This window comes from Nomascus leucogenys, chromosome 13, assembly GCF_006542625.1.
Source record: "Nomascus leucogenys isolate Asia chromosome 13, Asia_NLE_v1, whole genome shotgun sequence".
In the NCBI taxonomy this organism is placed as follows: Eukaryota; Metazoa; Chordata; class Mammalia; order Primates; family Hylobatidae; genus Nomascus; species Nomascus leucogenys.
The window spans coordinates 51,812,907-51,838,345 of record NC_044393.1 but is presented as its reverse complement, the minus strand read 5'-3'; the positions used below and the strand labels follow the sequence as shown (position 1 = coordinate 51,838,345).

Sequence of the window (25,439 nt, the reverse complement as noted above, 5' to 3'; positions counted from 1 at the left end):
CACTGTACGTTCCCTGGGACCCAAACCCGTTTTCACTTCACTTCACTTGCCAAACTTCAGGGGCGCGTTCACCTCCACGGACGCCTGGGGGTGGATAGTATCAGACACAATGGCCATCTCCTCCAGATCCTCGTCGTACTTCACCTGCAGGCTGTCCAGGCCCCGCGCGCCGCCCTCCACGCCGCACACCGCGACCAGCACGCGGTCGCCATCCGGGTAGGTGAGGGGGTCCAGGGGCTTCACGGCCAGGTGGCACGGGAGCCGCGCCCGCAGCCGACCGAACGGGCTCACCTGCAGTGTCCACTCCTTCAGAGTCCGGCGCGCCGGGCCAGGCGGAGGGACCTCAGTCTCCGATCCGGGCCAGCGCTCGCCCCCACCTGAGCTATACGGCCTGGCTTGGCAAGCCCAGCAAGCCCAGCGCCCAGCGCCAGCCCACAGTCGGACCTGACGGAGACAGAGACGGAAGCAGCCAAGCTCCCAACCTGAACAGGGGGCAAGCATGGTGCGCCTCTCTCGCCAGTCCTCAGAACACTTCAGCCACAGGGAGGGTCACTTGCCACGGCCAATCGACTTGGCCACTGTGCCGCCTCAAGTCAAATAGGAGACGTGTGTCAGGGTTTGCGGAAGCAAGAGCGAGCCGGTTGGCTTGGCTAGGCGATTTAAACATCAGCCGCGCAATCCCCAGGGGCAAGCTGGGATTTGAAAGCTCTAAACTCTGACCCGGACCCCTTGCCTACGTCCGCCCCTTTCGCTAAGGCCGACGGGATAGGTAGTTCTAAATGGGTGGAAAGTCGCAGAGTTCCGCCTCTTAGAAACCACATATCCCAGGAGGCAATGCGCAGGGGAGAACGGGTAAGAGGGCAGGTGTTAGAATCACTGGAAAGGCGGGCGCCCTTTGTCTCAACACCATTGGCTAATGGAGGGGCGGTACATGGGAGTCCACTGGCCAATGGGAAGCACGGAAGGGGCAACGTAGGTAAAGCTGCGTGGTCACCTTGGATACCAAGGACGCGACTTCTTGTTTGGAAGGGGTGGAGCTTTGGAGTGAGACCCAGGAGGCCAAATCCCAAAGAGAAAAATAGAAGCCTAAATAAGGATCAGGACCAAGGGAAGGGGTAAGAAACTGCGCTTTTTAAGATGACAACTAGGTGCAAATTAGGAGTAACCTCTGTGGATGTCAAGACCCAAGCTTCACTAACCTGGTGCGGGCATCTCCAGGGCATGGAGAATGCCTTGGCAAGAGAGTAAAGAGCAAGATTGGTGATTTTGAGAGAATTGCCTCTTTGAAAGTGTATTCCCTCGTATATTCCAAATATGGGAATAGAGTACTTGCTCCGTCCTGACCCTAAGTGACCTTACTTTGGGTTTTAATTTGCTCACTTTAAAAATGTAGATAATAATACCTTCCTTGCCTTGCCTCAAAGGGTTTTTGTAAGGATCAGGTAAGAAAATGGATGGGAACGTGGTGCACAGTCTACAAAATTACCGTGTAAAGTAATGTATTTTTATTTCAACGTACTTAACATTGATTCTGAGTTACCAAGAAAATTATGAGAGATCAGAACTTGTTTTGAGAACAGCATTGATCTCTTTGACTAAAAATGATCCTCAGTTTTAGAATGAAAAAAAAAAAAGACACAAAAAAGAGAGTCACCATGGTGCGGTGGAAAGAGCAGGGACAAGCGTCAGATTATTTTCCTGGCTCTGCCACTGCTTCATCTGTGTCACCTAGACCTGTTTCTTTAGTTTTAAAATGAAGAAAAATGGTTCTAAATGACCCTATAAGGGGTGTGTGTGTGTGTGTGTGTGTGTGTGTGTGTGTGTGTGTGTGTGTTTACCTTTTATAATTCCATGGGCAGTAAAATAATAGGAACAGAAATTTATTTTCTTCTTTCTTGCCTGGTTTCTCTCTCCCCCTCTGTGCCCCTACTTCCTCCTAAAATGTATTCCCTAGATTATTTAGCCAAGACACCTGCAAACACTAACATTTCATAAAATGCAAGTGCCTTAAAAAATTGAAGCCCTTACCCAAGTACAATGACCAGAATTCCTGGGGCTATCGTGATAGATAAACTGGGCTAAAGTTCTCATGGGTACAAGTCTCAGGTTCTCTGCTAGCCACTACCTTTTAAAAAATTCAGTGTTTTCTTAAGTTATCATTGCCTCTTTTCTGTCCTTCTAGGCCTTCCTCCCTCCTTATTCTTCTTTCGGTGAAGACTCACTCATTATAGGTGCTAGCTCAGGTTCAGCAAGGGCCCACTGCAATAGTTCTTTTCTTGTCTTTGTGTTTCATTGGTTACAATTATTCAGAATAATCTTCAAACTATTTTTTATGAAAATTGACAGGTGTAACTTTGAAAAGACATTTGAAAAAGGCACTGGTTTAAGGAAGTTGAGAATGTACTCAAATTTTCTGCAGAAGCACTAGACATTTTTAGATTAAATATTAATTCTTAATAGTTAACTCTGTGTCTATGGTAATTTTTCCTTTTCTGAGACAAACTAAGTTAATGGAATTGGCAACTGAACTATAATTTTCTATGTTGCATAATCATTATTTTACTTTTTCAAATAAAAACCAAATAGAATTGACTGAAAATTTACTTTTCTGATCATACAAGGTTGAAAATGGAGAAAATTATTAATATTAAGATTGGTATAAAATATTTAAAGTTATAGACACTTAAAAACAGCATAATGAGTATCAAATCTGTCCACATATCAACAGTGATTAATAAAAGTTGTATCTTCCATCCATATGACATTATAGTTGTCAAACCATGTTCACATGCGTCATCTCACTGTATCCTCACTAATTAGGAGGGAAATTATTCTCCTCACACTATAGATGAGGAAACAGATTCAGAAACATTAAGATTAAGCAATTAGAAGGTCTGGCCCTTTTATCACTCTACCAAAACGTCCTTCTACTTTCCTGACACCTTTGAAGAAAAAATGAAATTATTCACCTCATAAGTAGAAAATTATATACAACTTTTTTCTCCTTATTTAGAGTTTGTTTCTAAGATATTTTCACATCTTAGTTTTAAAAAGCCATTTCCGTGGTCATGAACATATACTTCTGGTAGGAGTGTTAAGTTAGTACAAAATTTTTAGAGTTCAATTCAGCAATAAGAATGAAAAGCTTTTTCCATGACTCAGAAATTGTGCTTTTGGGGATGTAAGCATAAAATTAGGGATGCTCAAGGAATTACGTTTTATAGGGTTACTTGTAAGAGAAAATAATTGCATCAATTTAAATGCTCCCTGGCCAGGTGCAGTGGCTCATGCCTGTAATTTCAGCACTTTGGGAGGCTGAGATGGGTGGATCACCTGAGGTCAGGAGTTCAGGAGAAGCCTGGCCAACATGGTGAAACTCCGTCTCTACTAAAAATTAAAAAAATTAGCTTGGCGTGGTGATGGACGCCTGTAATCCCAGCTACTCAGGAGGCTGAGACAGGAGAATCACTTGAACACAGGAGGTAGAGGTTGCAGTGAGCCGAGATCACACCACTGCACTCCAGCCTGGGCGGCAAGAGTGAAACTCAGTCTCAAAAAAAAAAAAAAAAAAATGTTAAATGCTCCCAAATAAGAGAGTATTACATAAATTAGTATATAGCTGATATATTATGCAACAATTTAAACATTGTATCTTGATATGGGAAATATTCCATATATAAAGTGAAAAGAATATATACAAAATTGCACGTATAGTATGATCCCAATTGTGTAATAATAATAATAAATTTAACATAAAATTATACTTTACAGAAACAATTCCAGAGGGATATATACCACTTGATAACAGTGGTTATCTTTAAGCAGTGATATGATGAGTGGTTACTGCAATTTTTTGTGTGTTATCAATAGTGAAAATGTATTACATTTATAAGAAAACAATTTTAAAGCATTTCTTAGCATATATTGTTTTCTAAAATTGACTCAAATAATCAGATGGGCAGAGGATTTCTTACCGTCTAGATATAAATGTCAATGAATATTTTATTTAATGATTTATGTTCAATAAATTGACAGCAGAGGTCATGAGAGAGTTTTCAGAAGAAAAGGTAACCAAAACAAAGAATTCAGCAATTTAGCTTAAGAGAAAAGCCATAGGAATTTGTTAACTTTCTGAATTATAAACTATGTAAAAAGAGATATATCTTATGACTTCTATTATTCTTATGAAATATTAATAAACTCAACAATCTTAACTAATAACTATCAACATTGAGAAGTATTTAATGAATAGATATAGGTACTCATTCTATTTGAAATCTCTATGTGAAACTGCAAATAGACAGTTTTATTTCTTCCTTTTTAACCTGTATGGCTTTTCTTTCCTAGTGTTACTGCACTGGCTAAGACTGCCACTACAATATTGAGTTGGAGTGGCAAAAGCAGAAATCCTTGATTTATTTTCTATTTATGAGGGAAAACATTGGGTATTTCAACAACAATTAGGAAGTTAGCTGTAGATTTTTAAAGATGCCCTTTAGCAAGTTAAGGAAGTTTAATTTCTAATTTGCTTAGACTTTTTATCATGAGTGAATGTTGCATTTTGTCAAATGCTTTTTCTGTATCTATGAAGATGATCATATGGTTTTTCTTCTAATTTATTGATATGGTGTATTACAGTGATTGTTTTTCAAGTGTTTCATTCCCTCAATAAGCTACATTTGATCATGTTATTGTCAGGGAGCTTTGGGTTGTCAATTTCCTGGCCAGAAACCTCTGTGACCACAGCACCTTTGCCCGAATTCTTGTCCTGCATCCAGGAAGAATGAGGTATGCAGACAAGTGAAGGGTGAACAAGACGAAGATGAGCTTTATTAAATGTTACAAGAGCTCAGAGGAGACCCACAGTGGGTAGCTCCTCTCTGTAGGAAGATCATCTGTCCAGTGTTCAGTTCTCATTAGAGAGGAGGCCCTGGAGAGGGTAGCTCCTCTTTACTACTGGTTGTCCTGATGTCTGCAGCTCTCAGTGGAGAGGAGGCCCTAGAGAGGGTGCCTCCTGTCTGCTGGCAGGTTGTCTCTGAAGCTCTCGGCAGAGACGGTAGCTCCTTTCTGCAGCTGGTCCTTGTGTAGTCTGTCTACCCTCTTCGTCCTTTGGCCATTCTCTGCCCTGCTCTGGCTGAGCCCAGGGCTTTTATGGACCTCAGAGGGGAGGAAGTGCATGCTGATTGGTCCATGGGCAGCCATGGGCCACTGGAAGAGGCCCCATGAGTCCCCAAACTGGTATGCAGGACTGGCAGTTGGCCCCCAGCCTTCAGGCCCTCCCTGGACTGAAGGTAGGGCCTTACTGGGACCTGCCCCCTTCCACCCAAGAATCTGTCTGCCTCCCACTGCCATTCATGGCCCCAGGGCTCAATCCCAACCCCACTCCAAGATCTGAGCCAGCTCCAGGAGAGGAGAGAGATCAGGCAGCGGGAGCAGACACCCCAAGCCTGCAGGGATCGGGGGGCCTTCCCGGGCCCCAGAGGGTACAGGCTACAGAGATGCCTGGGTCCCGTGGGTGAGAGGGCAGTGGCAGCTGCACCCAGGGAGCTCCCGCAGGCCAACTCAGCAGGGGCGGGGCTCCCCAGCTCCTGCCTGCCCCATGTAGTGGGAGGCCCAGGTCTGCAGCTGCTGGTCAGGCGGCTGCAGCTACACCCGAGAGGGCAGATCCTGCCTGTTCCCAGCCCCACTTCAAGAGCGCAGTTTGGGCAGCTGTACCACCATCCAGGAGGGTGGGGCTCCTGACTGCCCCATGGAGTGGGAGGCCTGGGTCTGCAGTCCCAGCCTTGCCTCCCTGCTGCAGCCAGCATGATGGCACCAGCCACTGCCATCATTATCTTTTCTATAAATTGCTAGATTCAACTTGCTAAATTTGTGAGGATTTTTACATTTTATTTTCGTGAAGGATATTGGTCCAAAGTCTTCTTTCATGTATTTTTCTGATTTTGATATTAGGGTAAAATTAGAAGGGCAAATGTTGCCTCTTTTATTTTATGGAAGATTGTTAGAAAATTGTTAATATGGTTTAGTTTTATTTATCCTGCTCAGAAGTCAATATGCTTTCTTTGTCTAAAGTCTCCAATTTATAAACCTACAGCCTTTCCTTGCTTTTTCTGTTCTTTACTTTTGGAGCTCTCATTTAGACATATATTTTAATTTCTCATTCTGTCATCCATATCTCTTAACTGTGTTTATGTGATTTATGCCTCTTCATCTTTTTGTATTTCATTCTGGATGATTTCCTCAAATCTATGTTCTAATTCATTAATTCCTTCCCAGTCTTTGCTAATCTGTTGTTTAATATCTACATTGAATTTTTCATCCCAATGACTATATTATCATTTCTAGAATATTTATTTGGTTCTTTAAAAAATCTGTTTTCTCTTATTTTAAACTGCCCTGTTTATTTTACTGTGGTTTCTTTGCCTTCTCTTGCCTTTTTAATTATTTTAAAATACTTATGCAAAATTATTCTAGTCTGTTCTGAGGTTGCCGTTTCTCTTTTGCTACATAAACCGACTCTGTCTCATGGTGGTTTATTTCTTGTCATGGCTTATAAATTTTTATTTATAGCTCATCTTCAGCGGGAGTTCTCTTTTCTGAAAATCCTTTACATTCTAGATTACAATAAAATTTTTCTTGTTCCCTGTAGAACAATTTTGGATTTGCTTCAGTCAGAACTCGACCAATTTCCATGGTCATGGGCCAGGTTTTCAATTTTTATTTTCTTTTATTTTTGCTTCATTTCCTTCTGTGCAAAGTAATTCATTCATACAAAAGAATAAAGTATGAATAAAGTCTAAAGAATAATAGTAAAAAGAACATCTTTATGCCTAACACCCAGTTTAAGAAATAAGACATACCAATAAGTTTCAGTTTCCTTTTTTCTTTTTTCCTTCTTTATCTTCTAGCTTTCACTTACAAGCAGGCTGAATTGAGAACTGTGTAGAAGAAAAGGGGCTCTTGCCACACAGAAAGTGTAGGGAAATCCTGATTTTTTTCTTTTCTTTTTGGTCTGCTGGCCCTGCCCTAAGGCCAGCTCCAAACATAGATTTGCACTGCCACTGCCACTGCCAGGCTGTGAGGATTCCTAAGAATAAAAGAGAATACTGTCTCTCTGAATAGAGGAACTGGAAAGAGAGTGTGTGGGGGAATCCCGATACTCTTTCTCTTTTTTCTTGATATTTTACCTCAAGGGCAGCCCCAACTACTTAGAAGTGAATGGCAGCATAAGGCAAAAGCTTTAAGACAGCCTGATCCTTTTGGCCGTAACAAAGGGGGCCCACAAAAACTGTAAAGTGTAGGGGAAACCCCATGTAGGAGAGAACTAGAGAAGGTGATCCTAATTCTACATTTGAAACTACATAAGTAACAGGGTCCGCCCTACTCCTGCACAAACATGGAGTACAGTAGGCTCCTCTTATCTCTGGCTTTGCTTTCTGAGATTTCAGTTTCCCATGATCAACTGCAGTCCGAAAATATTAAATGGAAAATTCTGGAAATAACTCGTAAATTTTAAATTGCACACAGTTCTGAGAAGCATGATGAAATCTTGCACTGTCTCATTCCATCCTTTGTGCAGCATATCCGTACTATCTACCTTGCCCACCCAATTGTCACTCAGTAGCTTAGCTGTTTTGGTTATCAGATTTGCTATTGTGATATCTCAGTGCTCGTATTCAAGTAACCCTTATTTTACTTAATAATGGCTCCAAAGCACAAGAGTAGGAATGCTGGCAATTAGGAGATACCAAAGAAAAGCCATAAAGTATTTCCTGTGAGTGAAAAGGTGAAAATTCTCAATTTAATAAGGAAAGAAAAAAACTATATGCTGTGATTGCCAAGATCTAAGGTTAGAATGAATCTTCTGCCCGTGACATTGTGAAGAATGAAAAATAAATTAGTGCATAGTGTATATAGAGTTTGGTACTAATCCTGGTTTCAGTCATCCACTGGGGATCTTGGAACATATCCCCCATGGATAAGGAGATACTACTGTAATCTCTACTGATCTGTCTTCAAGTTCGCTGATTCTTCTCCTTGCTCAAATCTACCATTGAACTCCCCCAGCGAATTTTTCAATTATTATAATTTTCTCCTTAGGAATTTCAATTTGGTTTCTTAAAAATTTCTACTTATTGATATTCTCTGATGAATTACATCCTACTCTTCTTTAATTCTTTAAACATGGTTTCCTTTTATTCCTCAAACATGTTTATAATATCTGCTTTGAAGTCACTGTTAAATCAGACACCTGCCCACTAGTCACTTAGTAGCCATCTCAGTTACCAGATCAACAGTTGATGTATCTCAGTGCTTGCATTCAACTAACCCTATTTTACTTCATAAGGGCCCCAAAGTACAAGAGTAGTGATGCTGACTGCTTGGATATACCAAAGGGGAGCCATAAAGTGCTTCCTTTAAGAGAAAAGGTGAAAGTTTTTGACTTAATAAGGAAATAAAAAAATCATATGCTGAGGTTGCTAAAATCTATGATAAGAACAAATTTCTATTTGTGAAATTGTGGAGAAGACAATTTTGTACTAGTTTTGCTGTCACATCTCAAACTGCAAAAGTTATAGCCACAGTGCCTGTATAGGATATATAGGGTACTATCCACAGTTTGAGGCATCCAGTGGAGGTCTAATAAATACATCCCATGCAGTTAAGGGGAGGACTACTCAAGAAAGCATAGTTAAGGCTTTGAGAAATGAACTACGATAAAAATACCACAAAGGTCTCAGAACAATTTGTGAGTGTTGCATGTAATGTACAGAGTCAAAGGGCATAGCAAAGGCTTTGAAAACTAAATGTTAGAATTACTGTCCCTGAAGGCATGACAGAACTTGTGATCTGAGCCTAACCAGATTGATTACTTACTAAAACAAACAAACAAAAATCAGTATCTTTAGAAGATTTTAACCAGACCCAGAGCTTCACAGCCAGCATACAAATGAAAATCAGTATCTGTAGAAGATTTTAACAGGACCCAGAGCTTCATAGCCAGCATAATATCCTTTTTTTTTTTTTTTTAAACAGTCTCACTGTGTCGTCCAGGCTGGAGTGCAGTGGCACGATCTCGGCCCACTGCAACCTCTGCCTCCCAGGTTCAAGTGATTCTCCCGCCTCAGGTTCCCAACTAGCTAGGAGTACTGGCACATGCCACCACACCCGGCCAATTTTTATAGAGACGGGGTTTCACCATGTTGGCCAGGCTGGTCTCAAACTCCTGACCCCAAGTGATTCTCCCACCTTGGCTTCCCAAGGCTGGGATTACAGGCATGAACAGCATAATAGTCAAATTGTCCATCTTAAAATCCCAAATTACTCAACATATCAGAAACAGGAAAATCTGGCCAAAATTTTCAAAGGAAAAGATACCACCACCAAATTATCAAAGACTATTTACAATCGCCAAAAATCTTGAAACAACCCAAAGGTCTCTCAAATGTGAGTGGAAAAGCAAACTGTAGTACATCCACATAATGGAATGCTGCTCAGTAATAAAAAGTGACAATTGGTACACACAACAAAATAGATAAAAATCTCAAGAACAGGCCGGGTGCAGTGGCTCACACCTGTAATCTCAGCACTTTGGGAGGCCGAGGTGGGCTGATGACTTGAGGTCATAATTTCGAGACGAGCTTGGCCAACATGGCAAAACCACGTCTCTACTAAAAATACAAAGATTAGCCAGGCATGGTGGTGGGCGCCTGTAGTCCCAGCTATTTGAATAGCTGAGGCAGGAGAATCCCTTGAACCTGAGAGGCAGAGGTTGCAGTGAACCAAGATCGTGCCACTGCACTTAAGCCTGAGCAACAGAGCGAGACTCCATCTAAAAGAAAACAAAAACAAAAACCAAAAAACTCAAGAACATTTTACAAAGTGAAAGAAGCTATACTTGAAAGATTACATACTCTGTGATTCCACTATATGATATTCTGGAAAAGGCTAAATAAAAACGATAGGGAGCAGATCACTTGTTGCCAGGAGTTATGTGTGGAGGTAAAGTTTGACTACAGAGGGGTACCGCCTGAAAGAATTTACTTTGGGCCAGGGGAAGGGAAAGAACTGTTCTGCATCTTGATTGTAGTCATGGTAACTTGCATACAAGCATTTGATAGAATGCACAGAACTGTAAACAAAAAGTGTAATTTTTACTCTATGTAAATTTAAAAGTGAATTTCAAAAAATCATGCATAAAAAGAAAACACCATCTGTGAAGCAGATGACCTTACAAGTGAATTCTACCAAACATTTTAAGGGAAATAATAATACCAGTTTTACATAAACTGTCTCAAAAATTAGAAAGGAGAGAACTCTTCCCAACTCATTTTGTGAGGCCAGTATTGTCTTGATAACAAAATTAGACAAAAATATTGCCAGAAAAGAACTAGAAAACAATCCCTCAAACACAAAAGCAAAATCCTTAACATTACAAGAGCAAATCAAAATCAATAATATGGGAAAAAGATAATGCATCATGACCAAGTGGAGTTTATCTCTCGAATGCAAGATTAATTTTACGACCAAAAATCAAACAGTGGACCAGGCGTGGTGGCTTATGCCTATAATCCCAGCAATTTGGGAAGCCGAGGTGGGAGGATCGCTGGAATCCAAGAGTTCAAGATCAGCCTGGGCAACATAGTGAGTCTCGGTCTCTACAAAAAAATAAATAAATAAAAGAAAGAAAGAAAAAAATTAGCCAGACATGGTGGCACACACCTGTAGTCCCAACTACCCAGGACACTGAGGCAGGAGAATCAGTTGAGTCCAGGATGTCAAGGCTGCAGTGAGCTATGATTGTACCATCACACTCCAACCTGGGTGACAAAGTGAGACCCTGTCTTAAAAAATAAGTAAGTAAGTAAGTAAATAAATAAATAAATAAAATTAAGCAGTGTAATTCACCACTCACAAACTAAAAAAAGGGAAAATGTGATTATCTCTATAGATGTTTTTATTATCTCAATAGATTTTTTTAAAAGTGTTTGGTAGGCTGGGCACGGTTGCTCATGCCTGTAATCCCAGCACTTTGGGAGCCCAAGGTGGGTGGATCACCTGAGGTTAGGAGTTCGAGACCAGTCTGGCCAACATGGTGAAACCCCATCTCTACTAAAAATATAAAATTAGCCGGGCATGGTGGTACACGCCTGCAATCCCTGCTACTTGGGAGGCTGAGGCAGGAGAATCGCTTCAACCCAGGAGGCAGAGGTTGCGGTGAACCGAGATCGTGCCACTGCACTCCAGCCTGAGTGACAGAGCAAGACTCATCTCAAAAAAAAAAAATTTTTTTTGGCAAAACTCAGTGCCATTGCTGATAAAAACTCTCCATTAACTTGAAAGAGAAGAGAACCTCCTCCAACAGCAGGCATCTGTGAAAAATTTACACTTAGTGCCACACTTTAATAATGAAAGACTGAATGCTTTCCCTTTAAGATCTGAACAACTTTTGTTGTTGTTGTTGTTGTTGTTGTTGTTATTTTGAGACGGAGTCTCACTTTGTTGCCCAGGCTGGAGTGCAGTGGTGTGATCTTGGCTCACTGTAACCTCTGCCTCCCGGGTTCAAGCAATTCTCCTGCCTCATCCCCACTTAGTAGCTGGGACTACAGGTGCGCACCACCACACCTGGCTAATATTTGTGTTTTTAGTAGAGATGTGGTTTCACCATGTTGGTCAGGCTGGTCTCGAACTCAGGTGATCCACTCGCCTCAGTCTCCCAAAGTTCGGGGATTACAGGTGTGAGCCACCACGCCCAGCCTGGAACACCTTTTTTTTTTTTTTTTTTTTTTTACCACTTTTATTCAGCATTGTACTGGAGTTCCCATACAATGCAACTGGATGATAAAATAGCTTCTGGTTTGGGGTTCTTCATGTAAGGAACTTGGTGCTACTCCATCCTAACAAATAAAAAGCTAAACAGACTGAAAAATCAATTACATATGCTTAGGTACACACACACACACACACACTCACACACACATATATGCTTCTATATGAGTAAAATTAATGACAGCAATGATATAATTGGCAGGAGGAGTAATTATGATTATTTTGTTATTATAAGGTGAAGCAGTACACAATCATCCCTTGGTATCTGTGGAGTATTCATTCTAAGACCCCTGTGGATACCAAAATCCACACATACTCAAGTCCCTCTGCATACCTTGCATAAGAGAAAAGTTGGCCCTCTTTACTGGGGGATTTTGCATCCTGCAATCTGCATTTGGTTGTGGATGCAGAACTCTACAAGAGGGAGGGTTGACTGGATTTATTGAAAAAAAAAATCCTTGTAAAAGTGGACCCATGCTGTTCAAACACATACATTGCTAGAGCCAAATGTAGTGTCATTTGAAAGTGGACTAGGATTAGTTGGAAATTAATACTGCAAATTTAGGGCTACCACTAAAAGAAATAATTATAAATCAAATGCTAAAAAAGAGAGAAAATTGAATCATATAAAATGCTCAGTTAGAACCACAAAACAGAAAAAGAGTAGAAGACAAAAATAAGAACAAACAACAAGGGCAATCAATAAAAAATAGTAACAAACATGAGGGATATTAATCCAACTACAGCAGATCCTCAAATAATGTACTTTGGTTCAACATTGTTTTATAGTAATATTGGCGAAAAAATAAATTTCTGGCTAAGGCCACTGTGTGTGTGTGTGTGTGTGTGTGTCTATGGGGTATGCATGTTCTCCCCATGTCTGCCTGGGTTTTCTCTGGGTACTCTGGTTTCCTACCACATCCCAAAGATGTGCATGTTAGGTTAATTGGAGAGTCCAAATTGTCCCTGTCTGAGTGAGTGTGGGTTGGGGGTGTGTATGTGTGTCCTGCAATGGAATGGCATCCTGTCCAGGGTTGGTACCTGAGCTGCTGGGATAGGTTCCAGCTAGCTGAGACCTTGAACTACAGTAAGTGGATTGGAAAATGAAGACATAAACAGATACAAATTATTGCAAAATAAAAATTCATAAAGTATGTGATAATTATACAAATGCACAAAAATAAATGCAGTATGAAAGCACTCAGTAAGCCCACCATATTTGTTATTGTTTGTTTTTGAACTGCATAGTGGTAGAAGGTGCTTCTCACAATGTTCCCTTTGCAAATATTTATTCCTTGATTTAACCCATCGCAACTACAACCACCATTGCTCACTGGTTCACCAAAAATTGAGTAAATAATTATCTTGTTTTTCTTAATCTTTCTTAAATATATGTATAGCCCGCATTTATTTCAATTTGTAATGTTCGAAGTGTTTTGAGTCTTTATTTAGAAGTTTGGGCCAGGTGCAGTGGCTCACACCTTTAATCCCAGCCCTTTGGGAGGCCATCGTGAGTGGATCGTTTAAGCCCAGGAGTTTGAGACCAGCCTGGGCAACATGGCGAAACCCCATCTCTACAAAAAATACAAAAATTAGCCAGATGTGTTGGTGTACATCTGTGGTTCCAGCTATTCAGGAGGCTGAGATGGGGAGACTGTTTGAGCCCAGAAGATTGAGGCTGAAGCAACAGAGTGAGACCCTGAAAAAAAAAAGAGAGAGAAAGAAAGAGAGAGAGAGAGAGAGTGAAAGAAAGAGAGAGGAAGAGGAAAAGAGAAAAAAGAAAGTTGGTAGTGTTTTTCCATAGGAACTTGTTTATATCAGTTAGCCTATAGTGATACTGGTTTTGTTATGCATTGTCTTGCTTAAAGTCTCAGTTTCTAAGAGCCTGTCAACAACATTAAGTGAGGACTTACTGTATATCAGTAATCACTTTGAAAAGCAATGATAAATGCACCAATTAAAAGACAGAGATTGTCAGAGTGGATGAAAAAAACAAGACCCAACCATAGGATGTCTACAAGAAATCTACTTTAAATATAAGACATATAAATTAAAAGTAAATGGATGGAGAAAAATATACCCTGTTAACACTAATCAAAAGAAAGCAGAAGTGGCTATATCAATTTCAAACACAGTTGACTTCAAAAAAGGAAAGTTATCAGTGATAAAGGCATTACATAATGATAAAGGAGTTAATTGTCCAAGAAGATGTAATAATCCTTAACACATGTGCACCTAACAAGAGCATCAAACTAGGTGAGACAAAACTGATAGAGCTGCAAGAAGACGTATTTAAATCCACTATTATAATTAGAGACTTCAACATCCCTCTATCAGAAATGGACAGATTCAGCAGGTGGAAAGCCAGTAAAGACATAGATGAATTCAACAGCATCATCAATCAGCTGGATATAATGGACTTCTGTAGACTACTTTATCCAACAACCACAGAAAATACACTCTTTTCAAGCTCACATGGAACATTCTCTAAGATAGACATATTCTGGGCCATAAAATAGCACTTAACAAATTTAGAAGACTAGAAATCATTTAGTGTCTGCTCTCTGTCTACAAAGGAATTGAAAGCAATAGAAATATAACCAGAAAATCCCAAAATATACAGAGATTAAACAACACATTTCTAAAAATACATGGGTCAAAGAAGGAATTTCAAGACAAATTAAAAAATATTTTGAGGCTGGGCATGGTGGCTCATGCTTATAATCCCAGCACTTTGGGAGGCCAAGGCAAGAGGATTGCTTAAGCCCAGGAGATTGAAATCACAATGAGCTATGATTGTGCCACCGCCTGTCTCAGAAACAACAACAACAGCTAAAACCCTTTCAATTCAATGAAAGTGAAAACAACATATCAACATTTGTGGAATGCAGTGAAAGCAGTGTTTAGAAAGAAATTATGTAGTATCGAATGGATATTTTAGAAAAGAAGAAAGATCTAAAATTGTTTCCACCTTAGAATACTAGAAAAAGAAGAGCAAGTTAAATCCAAAGTAAGCTGAAGAAAATAAATAATAAGAATTAGAGCAGCAATCACTGAAATTGAAAACAGGGAATCAATAAAGAAAATAAATGAAATGAAAAGCTGGTTCTTTGAAAAGATCAATAAAATTGATAAGCCTCTAGTGAGGCTGATTAAGAAAAAAGACAGAAGACACAAATTACTAACATCAGAATGAAAGGGCGGACATCACTACAGATCCCATGGACATTAAAAAGATTTTAAAAAGGAATACTATGAACAACTCTGTATCTACAAATTTGATAACTTAGAAAAAATTGACCAATTATTTGAAAGATATAACATGCCAAAATCCATATAAGAAGAAATAGACTCTCTGAATAGGCCTATATCTATTAAATAAATTGAATAAATAATTAATAACCTTCCAAAATAGAAAGCACAAAGTTCAGATGGGTTTACTGGTGAATTCTATCAAACCTTTAAGGAGAAAATTATACTAATTCACTACAATTTCTTTTGGTAGATAGAAGAATACTTCTGAATCACTCTGAGGCCAGCATTATTCTAATGCCAAATCTAGACAAAGACATTAAAGAAAACAAAATTATGGACCAATGTCTCCTATAAACACTAAGTGCAAAAATCTTCAACAAAATTGAATCAACAATGTATAAAAATAATTATATACCACCACCAAATGGGATTTATTTCAAATATGCAAGGCTGGTTCAACACTCAAAAATCAATAGATGTAATCCATCACATCAACAGGCTAAAAAAGAAAAATCATATGACCATATCAATAGATGCAGAAAAATTATTTGACAAAATGCAAAGCCCATTCATGATAAAAAACAAAAACTCTGAGTAAACTAGGACTAGAAGGGAGCTTCCTTAACTTGCTAAAGAATATCTATATAAAACCTGTAGCTAACATCATACTTAAAGGTGAGAAACTAGAAGCTTTTCCACTAAGATCAAGAACAAGGCAAAGATGTCCCCTCTCACCACTCCTTTTCAACCCTGTGCTGGAAGTTATAGCTGATGCAGTAAGACAAGAAAATTAAGTAAAAGATACAGATTGGGAAGAAAAAAAATAAAAGTGGCTTTATTCTCAGATAACATGATTGTCACATAGAAAAAGAATCAACAACAACAAAAAACTCCTGAGACCCATAAGTGTTTATAGCAGAGTTGTAGGATGTAAGTTTATTTTGCAAACATCAGTCACTTTCCTACACAGCAGCAATGGACAAGTGGAATGTGAAATCAAAAACAAAATATCATTTCCATTAGAACCCCCTAAAGTGAAATGCTTAGGTATCAATCTAACAAAATAAAGATCTATAAGGAAAACTACAAAATTCTGATGAAAGAAATCAAAGAACCTAAGAAATGGAGAGATATTTCATATTCATGGAGAGAAAGACAATATTTTCAAGATGATAGCAGTTCTTCCCAAATTGATCTGTAGATTCAATGCAATCCCAATCAAAATCTCAGCAACTAATTTGTGCATATCAACAAACTCATCCTGAAGTTTATATGAAGACGCAAAACACCCAGGATAGCCAACCCAATATTGAAGGAGAAGAACAAAATTGGAGGACTGACACTACCTAACTTCAATACTTACATATAACTCAAATATATGCAGGTTCTGTTGTCTTAGTTCAGGCAGCTGTAACAAAAGTGCAATAGATTAGGTGGCTTAAATAACAGAAATTTATTTCTCACAGTTCTGGAGGCTGGGCATTCTGAGATCACAGTATTGCTGGTGATACTGACCATGCTGGCATGGTCAGTTCTGATGAGGCCTTCTTCCTGGTTTGCAGACAACAGTCTTCTTGTTATTCCTCATATGGTGGAGATAGAGAGGAAGGAAGCTATAAATCTATAGTAATCAAGACAGTGTGGTACTGGCAAAAGAGTAGACAAATAAGTTAATAGAACAGAATAGACAGTCCAGAAATAGACCCACAAAAATATAGTCTGCTGAATTTTGACAAAGGAATAAAGGCAATACAATGGAGTAAAAGATAGTATTTTCAACAAATGGTGCTGGAGGGGGGCAGTTGCAAAAAAAAAAGAGGTATTGGAAGAACTGGACATGTACATGCAAAAAAAAATGAATCTAAACACAGATCTTACACTCTTAACAAAAATGAACTCAAATGGATTTTGACCTAAATGTAAAATGCAAAACTATGAAACTTCTAGAAGATAACAGGAAAAAACCTAGATGACCTCGGGTTTGGTGAATACTTTTTAGATTCTACTCCAAAAGCATGATCTATTAAAGAAATCATTGATAAGCTGAACTTCACTGAAATTTAAAAGTTCTGCACTGTGAAAGACAATGTCAAAAAATGAGAAAACCTACAGGCTGGGAGAAAATATTTGCAAAAGGCACATCGATAAAGGACTATTATCTAAAAATACAAAGAACTCTTAAAATTCAAAAACAACAACAAAAAGATTTAAAAATGGGCCAAAGACCTTAACAAAAATCTCACCAAAGATATACAAATGGCAAATAAGCACATGAATACATGCTTCACATTGCAGGGAAAGGCAAGTTAAAACAATAGTAAGATACTATCACACACCTATTAGAATGGTCAAACCCCAGAACACTGACAACACTAAAAGCTGACAAGAATGTGGAGCAACAGGAACTCTCATGTATTGCTGTGAAAATGCAAAATGCTATAGTCACTTTGGAAGATAGGCAGCTTCTTACAAAACTAAATATACTCTTAACATATATCCAGCAAGCATGCTCCTTAGTATTTACCCAAAGGAGGTGAAAACTTATGTCCATATAAAAATCTGCACATAGATGTTTAAGCAGTTTTATTTATGATTGCCAAAACTAGGAAGCAACCCAGATGTCCTTCAGTAAGTGAATGAATAAATAAACTTTGACATATCCAGACGATGGAATATTATCCAGCAATAAAAAGAAATGAGCTGTCAAGCCATAAAAAGACATGGAGGAAACTTAAGTGCATATTACTAAGTGAAAGAAACCCATCTGAAAAGTCTACATACTGCATGACTTCAGCTATATGACATTCTGGAAAAGGCGAAACTGTGGAGACAGTTAAAAAAAGATAGTGATTGCCAGGGAGTTTGCGGTGGGTGGGAAGAGATGCACAGGCACAGCACAAAGGATTTTTAGGGCAGTGAAAATGTTCTGTATGATACTATAATGATGGATATCTGTCATTATACATTTGTTCAGATACCTAGAATGTACAACACTAAGAGTGAACTCTAACGTAAACGATGGACTCTGGGTGATTATGATGTGTCAATGTAGCTTCATCAGTTGTAACAAATGTGCCACTCTGGTGGAGGATGTTGATGATAGGGGAAGTTATGCACAAATGGGAACAAGGAGTATGCTGGAAATCTCCGTACATTTCTCTCAATGTTGCTATGAATCTAAAACTACCCCCACCTCCCAAAAAATAAGTCAAAAAATTCACTTTAGAAAAGAAGTAAAATTGTCTTTATTCACAGACAACATGATTAAGTAGAAAATTGTAAGAAATCTATTAAAAAGCAACTAGAACTACAATGAAATTTTACAAAGTTATAGGATACAAGGTCAAAAACAAAAATCAATTCTGTTTCCTTCCTTCCTTCCTTTCTTTCTCTTTCTTTCTTTCTTTCTCTCTCTCTCTCTTTCTTTTTTTTTGAGACAGAGTCTCTCTTGTCACCCAGGCTGGAAGTGGCACAATCTTGGCCCACTGCAACCTCCGCCTCCTGGGTTAAAGCCATTCTCCTGTCTCAGCCTCCCCAGTAGCTGGGATTACAGGCATGCACCACCACACCCAGCTAATTTTTGTATTTTTAGCAGAGACGAGGTTTCATCATGTTGGCCAGGCTGGTCTCGAACTCCTGACCTCAGATGATCCACCTGCCTCAGCCTCCCAAAGTGCTGGGATTACAAGCAAGAGCCACTGTTCCCGGCCAATCAGTTGTATTTCTAAGAACTAATAACAGCATTTGGAAACTGAAATCTTAAAGTCACTTACAATAATGTACAGAATATGTAATAATTAGAGATAAACAACAAATATATTCAGGTTCTGTTGTCTTAGTTCAAGCAGCTATAACGAAAGTACTATAGACCAGGTGACTTAAATAACAGAAATTTATTTCTTGCAGTTCTGGAAGCTGGGCATTCTGAGATCACAGTATTGCTGGTGATACTGATCATGCTGGCATGGTCAGTTCTGATGAGGCTTTCTTGCTGGTTTGCAGACAACGGTCTTCTTGTTTCTCACGTGGTGGAGATAGAAAGGAAGGAAGCTATCTTCTGTATCTTCTTTTAAGGCCACTAATCCCATCGTGAGGCTCCATATTCATGACCTAATTACCTCCCACAGGCCCCATCTGGAAATACCATCACATTGGGGATTATGAACTTTTGAAGGACTCATTCAGTCCATAGCACCTGTCCTCTGAAAAGTATAAAACATTACTGAGAGAAATTAAAGCAGAGTTAAATAAGTAGGGGAAAATACCATATTTAAGGAAAATCTAATTCAATATAAGATGTCAAATCTCCCCACTTTTTTTAGTAGACATGTTAATATATTGATATCAATATTGATATATCGATATCACATTAATATATTGATTGATATATATTGATATATTGATTCATCACCATCCCAGTCAAAATTCCATTAGCCTTTTTTTTTTTTTATACTTTTTAAGTTCTGGGATACATGTGCAGAATGTGCGGGTTTGTTACATAAGTATACACGTGCCATGGTGGTTTGCTGAACCCATCAACTTGCCATCTACATTAGGTATTTCTCCTAATGCTATCCCTCCCCTAGCTCTGCACCCCGTGACAGGCCCCGATGTGTGATGTTCCCCTCCCTGTGTCCATGTGTTCTCATCGTTCAAATCCCACTTATGAGTGAGGACATGTGATGTTTAGTTTTCTGTTCCTGTGTTAGTTTACTGAGAATGATGGTTTCCAGGTTCATCCATGTCCCTGCAAAGGACAAGAACTCATCCTTTTTTATGGCTGCATAGTATTCCATGTTGTATATGTGCCACATTTTCTTGATCCAGTCTATCACTGATGGGCATTTGGGTTGGTTCCAAATCTTTGCTATTATTAACAGTGCTGCAATAAACATACATGTGCATGTGTCTTTATAGTAGAATGACTTATAATCCTTTGGGTATATACCCAGTAATGGGATTGCTGGGTCAAATGGTATTTCTGGTTCTTGATCCTTGAGGAATTGCCACACTGTCTTCCACAATGGTTGAACAAATTTACACTCCCCTCAACACAGTAAAAGCGTTCCTATTTCTCCATATCCTCTCCAGCATCTGTTGTTTCCTGACTTTTTTTTTTTTTATTATACTTTAAGTTTTAGGGTACATGTGCACAATGTGCAGGTTTGTTACATATGTATCCATGTGCCATGTTGGTGTGCTGCACCCATTAACTTGTCATTTAGCATTAGGTATATCTCCTAATGCTGTCTCTCCCCCCTCCCCCCACCCCACAACAGTCCCTGCAGTGTGATGTTCCCCTTCCTGTGTCCATGTGTTCTCGTTGTTCAATTCCCACCTATGAGTGAGAACATACGGTGTTTGGTTTTTCGTCCTTGCAATAGTTTACTGAGAATGATGATTTCCACTTTCATCCATGTCCCTACAAAGGACATGAACTCATCATTTTTTATGGCTGCATAGTATTCCATGGTGTATATGTGCCACATTTTCTTAATCCAGTCTAGCGTTGTTGGACATTTGGGTTGGTTCCAAGTCTTTGCTATTGTGAATAGTGCTGCAATAAACATACGTGTGCATGTGTCTTTATAGCAGCATGATTTATAGTCCTTTGGGTATATACCCAGTAATGGGATGGCTGGGTCAAATGGTATTTCTAGTTCTAGATCCCTGAGGAATCGCCACACTGACTTCCACAATGGTTGAACTAGTTTACAGTCCCACCAACAGTGTAAAAGTGTTCCTATTTCTCCACATCCTCTTCAGCACCTGTTGTTTCCTGACTTTTTAATGGTGGCCATTCTAACTGGTGTGAGATGGTATCTCACTGTGGTTTTGATTTGCATTTCTCTGGTGGCCAGTGATGATGAGCATTTTTTCATGTGTTTTTTGGCTGCATAAATGTCTTCTTTTGAAAAGTGTCTGTTTGTGTCCTTCGCCCACTTTTTGATGGGGTTCTTTGTTTTTTTCTTGTAAATTTATTTGAGTTCATTGTAGATTCTGGATATTAGCCCTTTGTCAGATGAGTAGGTTGCGAAAATTTTCTCCCATTTTGTACGTTGCCTGTTCACTCTGATGGTAGTTTCTTTTGCTGTGCAGAAGCTCCTTAGTTTAATTAGATCCCATTTGTCAATTTTGGCTTTTGTTGCCATTGCTTTTGGTGTTTTAGACATGAAATCCTTGCCCATGCCTATGCCCTGAATGGTATTGCCTAGGTTTTCTTCTAGGGTTTTTATGGTTTTAGGTCTAACATGTAAGTCTTTAATCCATCTGGCAAAAACTGGAAGCATTCCCTTTGAAAACTGGCACAAGACAGGGATGCCCTCTCTCACCACTCCTGTTCAACATAGTGTTGGAAGTTCTGGCCAGGGCAATCAGGCAGGAGAAGGAAATAAAGGGTATTCAATTAGGAAAAGAGGAAGTCAAATTGTCCCTGTTTGCAGATGACATGATTGTATATCTAGAAAACCCCATTGTCTCAGCCCAAAATCTCCTTAAGCTGATAAGCAACTTCAGCAAAGTCTCAGGATACAAAATCAATGTACAAAAATCATAAGCATTCTTGTACACCAATAACAGACAAACAGAGAGCCAAATCGTGAGTGAACTCCCATTCACAATTGCTTCAAAGAGAATGAAATACCTAGGAATCCAACTTACAAGGGACGTGAAGGACCTCTTCAAGGAGAACTACAAACCACTGCTCAATGAAATAAAAGAGGACACAAACAAATGGAAGAACATTCCATGCTCATGGGTTGGAAGAATCAATATCGTGAAAATGGCCATACTGCCCAAAGTAATTTATAGATTCAATGCCATCCCCATCAAGCTACCAATGACTTTCTTCACAGAATTGGGAAAATCTACTTTAAACTTCATATGGAACCAAAAAAGAGCCTGCATCACCATGTCAACCCTAAGCCAAAAGAAGACAGCTGGAGGCGTCACGCTACCTGACTTCAAACTATACTACAAGGCTACAGTAACCAAAACAGCATGGTACTGGTACCAAAACAGAGACATAGATCAATGCAACAGAACAGAGCCCTCAGAAATAATGCAGCATATCTACAACTATCTGATCTTTGACAAACCTGACAAAAACAAGCAATGGGATAAGGATTCCCTATTTAATAAATGGTGCTGGGAAAACTGGCTAGCCATATGTAGAAAGCTGAAACTGGATCCCTTCCTTATACCTTATACAAAAATTAATTCAAGATGGATTAAAGACTTACATGTTTCCTGACTTTTTAATGATCGCCATTCTAACTGATGTGAGATGGCATCTCATTGTGGTTTTGGTCTGCATTTCTCTAATGACCAGTGATGATGAGCTTTTTTTCATATGTTTGTTGGCTGCATAAATGTCTTCTTTTGAGAAGTCTCTGTTTGTATCCTTTGCCCACTTTTTGATGGGGTTGTTTTTTTCTTGTAAATTTGTTTAAGTTCCTTGTAGATTCTGCATATTAGCCCTTTGTCAGATGGATAGATTGCAGAAATTTTCTCCCGTTCTGTAGGTTGCCTGTTCACTCTGATGATAGTTCCTTTTGCTGTGCAGAAGCTCCTTAGTTTAATTAGATTCCATTTGTCAATTTTGGCTTTTGTTGCCATTGCTTTTGGTTTCTTAGTCATGAAGTCTTTGCCCATGCCTATGTCCTGAATGGTACTGCCTAGGTTTTCTTCTAGGGTTTTTATGGTTTTAGGTATTGATGGAATGTATCTCAAAATAATAAGAGCTATTTATGACAAACCCACAGCCAATATCATACTGAATGGGCAAAAGCTGGAAGCATTCCCTTTGAAAACTGGCACAAGAAAAGGATGCCCTCTCTCACCACTCCTATTCAACTTAGCATTGGAAATTCTGGCCAGGGCAATCAGGCAAGAGAAAGAAATAAAGGGTATTCAAAGAGGGAGAGAGGAAGTCAAATTGTCTGTGTTTGCAGATGACATGATTGTACATTTATTTATTTATTTATTTTTATTATACTTTAAGTTCTAGGGTACATGTGCACAACGTGCAGGTTTGTTACATATGTATACATGTGCCATGTGTACATGTGCACATGTATACATGTGCACAACATGCAGGTTTGTTACATATGTATACATGTGCCATGTATACATGTGCTGCACCCATTAACTCGTGATTTACATTAGGTATATCTCCTAATGCTTTCCCTCCCCCCTTCCCTCACCCCACTACAGGCCCCAGTGTGTGATGTTCCCCTTCCTGTGTCCAAGTGTTCTCATTGTTCAGTTCCCACCTATGAGTGAGAACATGCAGTGTTTGGTTTTTTGTCCTTGTGATAGTTTGCTGGGAATGATGGTTTCCAGCTTCATCCATGTCCCTAAAAAGGACATGAACTCATAATTTTTTATGACTACATAGTATTCCATGGTGTATATGTGCCACATTTTCTTAATCCAGTCTATCACTGATGGACATTTGGGTTGGTTCCAAGTCTTTGCTGTTGTGAATAGTGCCACAATAAACATATGTGTGCATGTGTCTTTATAGCAGCATGATTTATAATCCTTTGGGTATATACCCAGTAATCAGATGGCTGGGTCAAATGGTATTTCTAGTTCTAGATCCTTGAGGAATCACCACACTGTTTTCCACAATAGTTTAACTAGTTTACAGTCCCACCGACAGTGTAAAAGTGTTCCTATTTCTCCACCTCCTCTCCAGCACCTGTTGTTTCCTGACTTTTTAATGATGGCCATTCTAACTGGTGTGAGATGGTATCTCACTGTGGTTTTGATTTGCATTTTTCTGATGGCCAGTGATAATGAGCATTTTGTCATGTGTCTTTTGGCTGCATAAATGTCTTCTTTTGAGAAGTATCTGTTCATATCCTTTGCCCACTTGTTGATGGGGTTGTTTGATTTTTTCTTATAAATTTGTTTGAGTTCTTTGTAGATTCTGGATATTAGCCCTTTGTCAGATAAGTAGATTGCAAAAATTTTCTCCCATTCTCTAGGTTGCCTGTTCACTCTGATGGTAGTTTCTTTTGCTGTGCAGAAGCTCCTTAGTTTAATTAGATCCTATTTATCAATTTTGGCTTTTGTTGCCATTGCTTTTGGTGTTTTAGACATGAAGTCCTTGCCCATGCCTATGTCCTGAATGGTATTTCCTAGGTTTTCTTCTAGGGTTTTTATGGTTTTAGGTCTAACATTTAAGTCTTTAATCTATCTTTAATTATTTTTTGTATAAGGTGTAAGGAAGGGATCCAGTTTCAGCTTTCTAGATATGGCTAGCCAGTTTTCCCAGCACCATTTTTTAAATAGGGAATCCTTTCCCCATTGCTTGTTTCTGTCAGGTTTGTCAAAGACTGGATGGTTGTAGATGTGTGGTATTATTTCTGAGGGCTCTGTTCTGTTTCATTGGTCTATATCTCTGTTTTGGTACCAGTACCATGCTGTTTTGGTTACTGTAGCCTTGTAGGATAGTTTGAAGTCAGGTAGCGTGATGCCTCCAGCTTTGTTCTTTTGGCTTAGGATTGACTTGGCAATGTGGGCTCTTTTTTGGTTCCATATGAAGTTTAAAGTAGTTTTTTCCAATTCTGTGAAGAAAGTCATTGGTAGCTTGATGGGGATGGCATTGAATCTATAAATTACTTTGGGCAGTATGGCCATTTTCATATTAATTCTTCCTATCCATGAGCATGGAATGTTCTTCCATTTGTTTGTATCTTCTTTTATTTGAGCAGTGGTTTGTAGTTATATGAGCAGTGGTTTGTAGTTCTCCTTGAAGAGGTCCTTCACATCCCTTGCAAGTTGGATTCCTAGGTAGGTTATTCTCTTTGAAGCAATTGTGAATGGGAGTTCACTCATGATTTGGCTCTCTGTTTGTCTGTTATTGGTGTATAAGAATGCTTGTGATTTTTGCACATTGATTTTGTATCCTGAGATTTTGCTGAAGTTGCTTATCAGCTTAAGGAGATTTTGGGCTGAGATGATGGGGTTTTCTAAATATATAATCGTGTCATCTGCAAACAGAGACAATTTGACTTCCTCTTTTCCTAATTGAGTACTCTTTATTTCTTTCTCCTGCCTGATTGCCCTGGCCAGAACTTCCAACACTATGTTGAACAGGAGTGGTGAGAGAGGGCATCCCTGTCTTGTGCCGGTTTTCAAAGGGAATGCTTCCAAATTTTGCCCATTCAGTATGATACTGGCAGTGGGTTTGTCGTAAATAGCTCTTATTATTTTGAGATACGTCCCATCAATACCTAATTTATTGAGAGTTTTTAGCATGAAGGGCTGTTGAATTTTGTGAAAGGCCTTTTCTTCATCTATTGACATAATTATGTGGTTTTTGTCATGTTGTTTCTGTTTATATG

General features: G+C 39.1%; 2 protein-coding genes across 3 annotated transcripts in view; one reads left to right on the top strand and one right to left on the bottom strand.

Moving 5' to 3' along the window:
- FAM185A (family with sequence similarity 185 member A) overlaps positions 1-743 on the bottom strand; it is a 57,736-nt gene extending 56,993 nt beyond the window's left edge. For both annotated transcript variants that reach the window (XM_003268183.4, XM_030826697.1), the window contains exon 1: positions 51-743. In XM_003268183.4, the coding sequence (XP_003268231.1) occupies positions 51-501 (451 nt within the window). In that variant the 5' untranslated portion in view covers positions 502-743. The remainder of the gene's footprint in view (positions 1-50) is intronic.
- A 254-nt stretch (positions 744-997) lies between these two features.
- CCDC146 (coiled-coil domain containing 146) overlaps positions 998-25,439 on the top strand; it is a 180,839-nt gene continuing 156,397 nt past the window's right edge. The window contains exon 1 of the mRNA XM_003268186.3: positions 998-1,115. The gene's annotated coding sequence lies outside the window, so the exon portion shown is untranslated. The remainder of the gene's footprint in view (positions 1,116-25,439) is intronic.